The sequence below is a fragment of the Mus pahari genome, chromosome 3 (genome assembly GCF_900095145.1).
Source record: "Mus pahari chromosome 3, PAHARI_EIJ_v1.1, whole genome shotgun sequence".
NCBI classification, from domain to species: Eukaryota; Metazoa; Chordata; class Mammalia; order Rodentia; family Muridae; genus Mus; species Mus pahari.
The window spans coordinates 60,791,949-60,802,393 of NC_034592.1; the positions used below are offsets into that span (position 1 = coordinate 60,791,949).

The 10,445-nt window shown below is 45.5% G+C and overlaps 1 protein-coding gene across 1 annotated transcript; it reads left to right on the plus strand.

The window, feature by feature from the left end:
* The first annotated feature begins 7,660 nt into the window (after positions 1–7,660).
* Hoxd1 (homeobox D1) lies at positions 7,661–9,826 on the plus strand. Its single transcript, XM_021194285.1, has 2 exons — positions 7,661–8,434; positions 8,733–9,826. The coding sequence occupies exons 1-2, from the start codon at positions 7,783–7,785 to the stop codon at positions 9,065–9,067; spliced, it is 987 nt and encodes a 328-aa protein (XP_021049944.1). The 5' UTR covers positions 7,661–7,782; the 3' UTR covers positions 9,068–9,826.
* The last annotated feature ends 619 nt before the right edge of the window (positions 9,827–10,445 follow it).

Below are 10,445 nucleotides of genomic sequence, written 5' to 3' on the forward strand. Positions count from 1 at the left end.
GTGTGTGTGTGTGTGTGTGTGTGTGTGTGTGTGTGTGTGTTTGCGAGCACTCAAGCTAGAGTTATCTTCGCCAAGCTGAAGTAAATCCTCTATCTAAAGTTCAAACCTAGGGGGAAAATACTCCCACCCTCATCATGTTGATCAATACTGAGCTCCTGGGTGGCCACAGAGAAATAAGTCCCAGGGAAATTAAAAACACCACCACCCTACCCTACTGCTTCCCAGATATTGAACCCAAGTGAATGCTCAGGACGAGGTCAGATCAGATTAGTAATCAGAGCCCTCTATCAATTCTCTCGAGAGGGGTGCTCTCAGGAGAATTGATAGAGAAATGTGGTCTTGGTATCAGACCACTAAAGAGGAGGCCTCTTAGCAGATGTCAGAAAGCTTTTGTGCTTTTTTTTTTTTTTTTTTTTTTAAATATCATATGTCTACCAGGGGATGCTTGAGTTCCGTAAGTTCTCTGAGGAATAGCACACTATAGGGAAAGTATTGGGTACCTGACCTTGGCCGTTCACAGGGATGTGGCTACCAGTTGCTTGTCTTTTCTGTACCAGTTATCATCTGTGAAATAGATCAGATAAGGTGAAAATGACATTTTATGGGATGCTGTAAGGGTAAATAAAAGATGAAATTTTCTGCTTATCAGATTAAAAAAAAAAACCAACCCAGCAAACCTTTAATATCCCAATGATTTGGTAAGGGTGTAAAGAAGCAGGAACTCTGATCAGTAAGTTACTGATAGAATACAAGATGAGTCTTTGCTTTGTTTGAGACAGGGCCTTTCTCAATTGCCCAGACTGTGCCTTGTATTTCCTCGTTTGAAAATAATTTATTTAATTTTTTGTATACGGTAGTTTTCTTTGCATGAAGATATGCGCACCATATGTTTGGTGTCTAAGGACTTCAGAAGAAGGGATCAAATCCCCTCAAATTAGAGTTACAAATAGTTGTTAGCTGCCATGTGAGTACTGGGAATCAAACCTAGGTCCTCCGAAAGAGCAGAGGCAAGTGCTCTCAACCACTGAACCATCCTTCCAGCCTCTGGACTGTGCTCCTCAGCATCCCTCCTCTTGAGTGCTGGAATCACAAGTGCATACAGACAGATCTATCTTGCTCTGCTTTTAAAATGAGAAACTTAACAAAATGCATCGAAGATGTCAGCACATATGACACTTTGACTTAGTAATTCCACTTCAAGATTTTTTTTTTTTTTTTTAAGACAGGATTTCCCTGTGTAGCTCTGGTTGTCCTGGAACTCGTTCTGTAGATTAAGCTGGTCTTGAACTCATAGAGATCCTCCTGCCTCTGCTTCCAGAATGCTGGAATTAAAGGCATGAGCCACTGCTGCCTAGCTTCAAGGAATTTCTTAATGGGTAAAAATTTGTATATACATATTTATTAGCAAGCGTTTGAAACAGTTTAACCATCATCAGGAACCAGTAAAATCAATTTGCAAAGTGTACATTGTAAAACAGTGTGAAGTTTCAGAAGTTGGCTATGCAGTTCTGTGTGTATTTTGTATGGGAAGATCTTAAGATACAACAGAGGAAAGAACACAAGAGCCATAGACTCTGACTAGCAGGCTACCATTGGGTTAAAAATATGGAGAGATATGAACTGTCCGTGTATAAAGTGTCTCTGAGGGGCTGGAGAGATGGCTCAGCAGTAAAGAGCACTGAATGCTCTTTCAGAGGACCTGAGTTCAATTCCCAGCACCCACATGGCAACTCACAACTGTCTGTAACTCCAAGATCTGTCTCCCTCACCCAGACATACATACAGGGAAAACATCAGTGCACATAAAATAGAAAATAAATAAAAATGTTCATGAAATGAATAAAATTGGTTGCTTATATGAAGAAGGACTAGATGGCTGGGGACAAGTGTAGGAGAATGAGTTCATTGCATGCTCCATTGAATGAGCTGTATAATTGTCAATTTATTACTTATTTTAAAAATAAAGCAACACATCATCATCATCATCATCATCGATACTGGGCATGAAACCCCAGGGCGTTGTGAGTGCTAACCAAGTACAATACAACTGAGCCACATCCCAACTGTCAGAGCAACAAATCAGGAGTTGAGAGATGGCTCACCAGGTAAGAGCACTGACTGCTCTCCCAAAGGACCCGGATTTGATTCTTATCACCCACATAGCAGTTAACAACTGTATCTCCAGTGCCAGGGGACACGATACCCTTATTCTAACCTTTATCGAATAGCACTGTACGCATGTGATAAACAGAAATACAGGCAAAATATCTATGTACATAAAAAACAATTTAAGCAACAAAGTTTAAGTGGCTAGTAAATATGTATCAAATTGGTATACGCCTTGTGTACTCATCTTTTAAAAATGTGAATACAACAGAGGAGAATGGAAGGCCTTTACAAAGTATCAAAGAGAGAAACCAGAAGTAGATTTGAAAATATATAAAAGTCCATCAAACAAACAAACAAGTGTCAAACAAACAAGAAGAGAATGGTATGCTGAGAATCCTTTTCAGTGCTACTGCCTTTTGTATGCTAGATAAGAATTCCACTACCAGACACACCCCAGTCCTATTGTTAAGAAGATTTATAGCATATGACAAAGGGTTTATAACTCATAAAGAGAAGACGAAAACCTTCTAATAGAAATATTAAACCAGGGGCTGGTGAAATGGCTCAGCGGTTGAGTGCTGACTGCTCTTCCAGAGGTCCTGAGTTCAAATCCCAGCACCCATATGGTGGCTCACAACCATCTGTAAAGAGATCTGATGCTCTTCTGGTGTGTCTGAAGACAGCTACAGTGTACTTACATATAATTATAAATAAATGCTTTTTAAAAAAAGAAAGAAATATTAAACCAAAGGTAGGCCATCTCATGTCTGTTGCATTTTGTACTTGCTCTACCCAATGAAATAGACTTAGGGTCACTTCTTATGGTCCTTCAAGGTTCTGATGGTAGTCAACCTATGTGGGAAGTGTGGTCGAGGGGATGGAGACCTATTCTCCTCGGAGACTCAGGGTGGAGCTACACAAGTCTAATCCACAGGTTAAGCAAACTCTCCAAGGAAGAACTCTCCCAGAAAGGAGGGTACCTTCCACACTGTTCTGCCTGCTCAGAATTGAGGGTACTGTAGTGCCAGTGCCAGGAAGGGGCTGCCTTCCTTCTTCCTTTGTCCAGGCTGCAGGAAGACAATGGACTGACTGGAAAGCCCAAGCTCCATGTTTTGTTGATAGGATAGCATTCTCCTTCAACTCCTGAGTAAGCAACATTCTCTCTAGAACCAAGAACCCACTCTATGTGTAAGGTATCTTCCAGCTTTGTCATCGTACACTGTGGAAGATCATCCTTTAGCCAGAGGAAGTTAGGCCAAGGCACATTCCACCCCTTTTGCATCCCTTAGGCTCAGATGCCTCTTCCAGATAAGTTGGGAGATGGAAGGAAATGAGAGTTGAAAACCCCATCCTCATTCCTCTCCTTACAACACTGCTTCAGAAGCAGTCCTGGATTTCTTTAAAGAAAGGAAGAAACAAATTACACTTCCTACACATTCAAAGTAAACTAAAGGAATAAGCAGCAGATAGTTAGTCATTGGGAAATGCTAACTGGCCAGTAAAATTTGTGAATTTCCTACTGACCACTTAAGATTCATTCATTCATTCATTCATTCATTCATTCATTCAGTCAGTCATTCAGTTATTACGTGTGTATTTGTGTCTGTGTGCATATATGCACACATGTGTAGGTATCCAAGGAAGCCAGAAAAACATATTAAATCCTCTGGAGCTGGAGTCAGAGGTCATTGTCAGCTGTCCAATGTGAGTGGTGGGATCTGAACTCAGATCTACAAGAGCAGCAAGCATCCCTAACCTCTGAACTCTAACCTCTGAACTCTAACCTCTGAACTCTCCAGCCCCCTACTGACCACGTCTCTAAGACATTTTCGGGAGCTGTTGACCATTTAGGCTTAAGTTTGACCTTTATACTTACTTTTCTACACTGTTGCTCACGTAGACACTCTTCAAGTACACTCATGTGTCAGCTGGCCAGGTGACATTGGTCTTTTACTATGCTCACTGTTCCCCCTACACCATTCTCTTGCTGTTCTGTTATCCCAGTCCCATGTTCCACAGCAGAAAATTTCAAAGTGTAGTTTTGAGTAACAAGAGGCTTGTTTAAAAAAAAAAATGATTCCCGAGTCAGACCAGTAGGATCAAAACATCTCATAGCGTGCCAATGAAACTGTACCTTTAGACAAGACTGTATGGCACTGGTTCTCAACCTGTGGGTCATGACCCCTTTGGAAGGAGGACTGACTCTTCCACAGGGGTCTCTTAAGACCATTGGAAAACATAGAGATTCACACTATAATTCATAACAGTAGCAAAATTACAGTTATGAAGTAGCAATGAAAATAATTTTATGGTTGGTGGGGGTGTCATCACAGCATGAGGAACTGTATTGAAAGGATCACAGCTTTAAAAAGGTTGAGAACCACTGCTGTGTGGTGACTCCATAATTGCAAAGTAGTTTTGGGTGTCAATAACTTGAGGGTACTCTTACTTAAGCTAGTACTAAATAATGGTAGAATATACCACTGTTTCTGTGTCAAGAGCTGGCTTGGCTTGGCCCATGAGTCTCATCTGTGAGATTCAGGGAAAGGCGCAGCATTCAACTGTTTCCTTAGGGAGGGTCCTATTATTAGACTGCTAAGACTTTTAAAATTCCTATCTTTAGGACCTCTTCATCCTTACCTCTATCCTTTGATTGCAGATGTTACTCGAGAAGATACCCTAATCTCTTTGCTCTTAGTCTGGCATAAACATTTTGACTCCCTTAATTTACTCCCACAGGTAAAGAGATAGCCTCTGCTTTGCATCTGTGGAGTCAAGGGTTTGATTGTGCTTAAGTATCTCCCAGGGGTTAGCACAGCAGTGTTTACAGCAGAGGGTGTCCTGGTGTTTCTTAAGATCAGCTTTAAGCACACAGAAGATAGGCCACCAGGAGCTGCTTCTTCTATCAGAAGAGAAGCTTGCTATTGGAATGGGAGAGAAAGGTAGTGGGGGAGGGTGGGAATGTGGATGGCTGCTGTGGTGAGCAGGCAGGCTATTTCAAAGCATTCCTACATCAAACACATTCTGGCAATGGGGCCCCTCAGCGGCTGTCACCTCCCATGGAGAGCCCACAGCACCAAGATTCAGAGGGACAAGTGGCCCTTAGGGATTCAGGACTTACACATTAATATAATTTGTAAGACATTTCCTTCATATTCTGTTCACACTGGAGACAAACTGGATAGTTACTAAAAGTATCCTCTATTCACATCACAGAGAGAGAGAGAGAGAGAGAGAGAGAGAGAGAGAGAGAGAGAGAGAGAAGAGGAGAGAGAAGAGGAGAGAGAAGAGGAGAGAGAGAAGAGAAGGGAGAGAGAAAGGAGAGAGACAGAGACAGAGACACACAGAGAGAACCATCTTTTAGACTTGAAGTACAGCAAACGGAAATAGGATGAACCTTGCAGAAATGAATCTTGTTCCTTAAGGATATCTTTTTCTAGGCGTAATAAAATGTTCTTACCTAGCTCAGATGGCAAACATCTGTTGAATTCAGGCATGAAATGAAATGACCAGAGGGTTGGCTTCCAACAAACAACAAGTAAACTAACTCAAGGGCTGAATATGTAGCTCAGTGGTAGAGTGCTTGCTTGTCAGGCCCTGGGTTGGATACCCAGCACATCAAAACCAAAATAAAAGAAGGCAGCAGTCTGAACTCCAGACTCCTGAACTTCATGACTGAAGTTCAGCAGTCTGAACCCCAAGGACTCAAAAACTAAAAGAGGAGAGGATGAGAAACAGACCATAGCTCTCTGTTATGGATTCACCAGGGAGCTACAGTTGGGTCTGAACAAATACTGAAACCTACTCCAACCCCCACATCTGATGCCCACTGTCAATACAACTGTTAAAACAAAACAGCAACAATAATACAAACACCAACAGCTACTCATTTCATTTTAGTATAGTTTCTACTTCAAGCAAAGACAGAATCACCAAAAATATGCTTCAGGGAAAGCAAATAATGGGTAGTTTTAGGTGGAAGGTCTGTTTTTAGTAGAAGGATTCTACTTTCTGTTCATTGTCAAGAACCCCACACTCTTGTAGCTTTGTTCTCAGTCATATGTCCATTCCCAAATCTAGGTGCTTAAGCTGCACCAGCTCCACCTCACCAGCACAATATGCTGTTTGCTGTAGCTTTGTTTACTTACAAGTCCACAGCCCTGCAAGGGGCTCACTCCCTGGACGATGAGGCCTGAGTGGAATTTTAGGTAAGGGCCCAATGACGAGTGGATACATAAAGCAATAACAAAACCTCACTCATTCTAACTTGGAGGCTGCAAAAGATCAAGTTTTGAATAAACCTGGAGCCGGCTCTTTAGACTCTTCAATACACAGGCTTTTAGAAAACCACCTTCATTTACTTATGGCTGTGTGCACATAACCTGTGTTTATTTCTCTTGGCGTTTTTTCTACTGCCCTAAAGAGGACAACATGAAAAGAGATGGTTAAGGAAGCTGGAAAGTTTGTCAGTGTAAAGCCTGTCTGTATAGCCCTTCTCCTCTCCATTTCCTGTGCCAATTACACTTTTATTTCCCGTCTCTCTACACTCAGTAAACAAACCATATTATCAAGGGAAAGACGTGAGCCCATTAACATCGTGAGCCCTCAGATTACACTCGCAAGAGACGACGCAGCACTTATCTGATGGAACAGAAGCTTTAATTGCTTTAAGGTACAAGCCAGTCCAAAGCTCTGAGATCTGACCAGTCCCCAGGATGCCCAGCGCCCTCCAGCCAAGAGTCTCAGTGAAAGCCTGTGCAGCTCGTGTGCCAGCCTTCTAAATAGTGTACAAGGGCCTTTCCGCCACAGAGTGGATTCGGTATTCTGATGACCTCGTCAGAGGGGAAAATCCGGCTTCTTCCCCGAGAGAAACTTCTTTTCTGCTTAAATCGACACTGACACTACAAGCATCTATTCTCACCACGTCTTGCCACAAATTGGAAGGGGAGCTGAAGAGGATAAATGTTGTGTGTGTGTGTGTGGGGGGGGGGATGGTGCAAAGAAAAGCTACCGAAAGTGATTTAATCCCCCGTCCTAGGTGGTCACAGGAGTCATTGGTGAGGCAGAAAAGAGGGAAAATGCAAGGAATGTCTGCTCTAGGTTTAGGACAAGAGGGACTCCTGGGTCAAGGAAACCCGAATGCACTCCCCCAAAAGAGGGACAAGAGTAACTTGACCTTCTCAGGGGGAGGGCTGGGTAGAGTCCCCGCAGGGCAAAAGCAATAATGTTACCCAGCATCATCCAAGCTCGCTCATCAGTCCCCGGGGAATATCCCAAGGGGTCCAGAGAGGGACCAGCCCTGACTGCTGCATCCCTTGCCCCCCACTGCCTTTCTCCAGCAATACCTGTCCGGTCTCGGGAGCTGATGTCCAGGGCTCTCGCCCCGCCCTTCCGCTGGCGCCGCTCTCCCCCGAGCTGGGCGGAGGCCCCTCGGCCGCTTTGGCTAAGTTGGTAGCAAGGCAGGCGCGTGGAACCGCACTCCAGTCGGGACCAGCCAGTGCGGGGAAGGCGCCGATTGGCCGGCTGGCGCCACGTGGCTGCCGCCGCCAGTATATGAGGCCACTATTTACCTCGGGCTCGCTCGCCATGGCTCGGCGAGGGCAGCAGGGGTAGCGGGAAGGCGGAGCTGCGCGGACTTGCAGGGTGCGGCGCCTAGGTCGTGCAGTGCGAGTCATGAGCTCCTACCTGGAGTACGTGTCGTGTGCTGCGGGCGGTGGCAGCGGAGGGGTAGGCGGCGACGTGCTCGGCTTCGCACCCAAGTTCTGCCGTGCCGACGCGCGCCCCGTGGCCCTGCAACCCGCCTTTCCCCTAGGTAGCGGAGACGGCGCCTTCGTGAGCTGCCTGCCCCTGGCCACCGCTCGGCCCACGCCATCGCCTCCCGCAGCCCCCGCTCAGTCCCCGGTCCCGCAGCCCGCCGCGCCCCGGTACGCTCCCTGCACACTGGAAGGCGCCTACGAGCGGGGCGCCGCACCTGCCTCTGCCTCCGAGTATGGCTTCTTGGGGTCCGGGCCGGCGTTCGACTTCCCGGGCGCACTTGGGAGAGCGTCGGACGAGGGCGGGGCGCACGTCCACTATGCCACCTCGGCGGTCTTCTCTGGCGGAGGATCATTCCTGCTCAGCGGCCAGGTGGACTTCGCTGCCTTTGGCGAACCTGGCCCCTTCCCCGCGTGTCTCAAGGAGCCCGCAGACGGCCACCCTGGGCCCTTTCAGACTGTGTCCCCGGCCCCTGGAGCCTGCCCCAAGTCCGCCTCTCCCACCTCCAGCCTCCCGGCCGCCCACAGTACTTTCGAGTGGATGAAAGTGAAGAGGAACGCCCCCAAGAAAAGTAAGGAGGTGGGCGCTGTGGGGAGGCACCTGGGGTTCGGGGGGAGGGCGCCTTCTCCGTGAAGAGCCACCAAACCCTGGAGAGAGATTCTACTTCTAAGCCCTGGTCAGAGCCCAGGGTCAGAAAATGCCCCAGGAATTGAGAAAATTAGGACAGAGACCTCAACAGAGCGCTTCTTCTGGTTCAGCTGTGTCCATCACTCAGGAGGGCTGCGCTGTGACTTTGATCCTAAGTCTTAGCTCCACTGGATAGTTTCAGCATCCCCTCCTCCCGCTCACACCTTGTCTTTATGTTGCAGGCAAACTGTCCGAATATGGAGCCACAAGCCCTCCCAGTGCCATCCGCACGAATTTTAGCACCAAGCAACTGACAGAGCTAGAGAAAGAGTTTCATTTCAATAAGTACCTAACTAGAGCCCGACGGATCGAGATAGCCAACTGTTTACAGCTGAATGACACCCAGGTCAAAATCTGGTTCCAGAACCGTAGGATGAAACAGAAGAAAAGGGAACGAGAGGGGCTTCTGGCCACAGCTGCCTCTGTGGCCTCAATTCAGCTTTCCCGGTCAGAAACAAGTCCCACCAAATCTGGCCGGAATCTAGGAAGCCCTTCGCAGATTCAAGAGCCTTCCTGAGGCCCACTCTTAAGGCTTGGGTCTACAGAAATCACAAACTGCTCCCCACCTTTGAATAGACTTGAAAGTTTAGTTTGGGCTGGAGGTGGGCATGGGCAGAAATTAATATGGATTTTACTTGGCAAAGGAACTATCTAAATTGGCTTCTGAGTTCCAGAGGCTGTGTATAGAGATATATATTTGATATCTTTTATTTGCATATTATTTTTGCCTCGTGTGTGTGTGTGTGAGGGGGGAGTTGTCTAGCTACCTGCCTAAACGCTGCTATGTGAGCCACTTACAATTCTTGGATGCAGAGTGGCAGGCCTTCTTAGTCTAGTGTGGTCAGAAACGTACCTCTCTGAAGTTATTTCAGTTTTAATTTCCTGGACAGACTACATATATTCAGCTTCTTGAGATGATCAAAGCTAGCTAGGGTTTCCTCCATGTAGCTAAGCTGCTTCAATGATGATTTTCATATTGTGCTCCAGTTTGTTTATTTAAAGTGGCACTCCTACCTCTTTGTGTGCCTGGGTGAAGATACACAATCGCTGTTTAGTTAGTAGTGGAACAAACCCACAGGGTAGGTAAGGATTAGAATCTGAATTATACCTTGGCATCAGTTACTCAAACTTGAAGTGTAAATATATACAGTATGTATATTTTTTAAAGATTTGCTTGCAGTGAACATTATATATGGCATTTAATGTCATGCATAGCATGTAAAGATTTTGACCTTTTTTTTTTTTTTTTTTTTGGTAATAAAAGTTACAGAATCTACTATTCTCTGCCTTTTCTTACATCCCTTTCATTTTGATTCCTTAAGCTGATCCAGTTTCAAAATGGGAGTTTATTTACATTGGGTATCTAAAAGTACCACCCGCACAGCACCGCCTCTTCTTCATTGTTTTTGTTTTCTTTTTGTTTTGTTTCTTTTTTTTTTTTTTTTATAAGAGTTTCTCTTTGTAGTCCTAACTGTTCTGGAACTCACTTTGTAGACCAGACTGACCTTGAACTCCGAGATCTGCTTGCTTCGGCATCCTGAGTGCTGGAATTAAGAGTGTGCATGGACCACTAGACCCAGCAAAAGTAACGCTTCTTACAGGTTGTAAGCACAAAGCAAATTATTCATAATTATCTGGGCAAATCTGATGTACATAGCAGAGAGCTACTCTGCTAAACTCAAAACACTATGGAAATAGTTCTTTCCCCTTAGCTTTACGGTGGACGTGCACATTCACTCAAGGGCTAGGAACCCACTACAGGAATGCTGAAAATCAAGAGACATTTGGGGAGATCTGCTTGTTCTTGTTTCTCCTGTCCTCACAAAAGGAAGTGGAAAGTTGACCTGAAGACTTTGTTTCTTTATCCTTTGTGTTCTCTGAACAAGGCAGCTGCT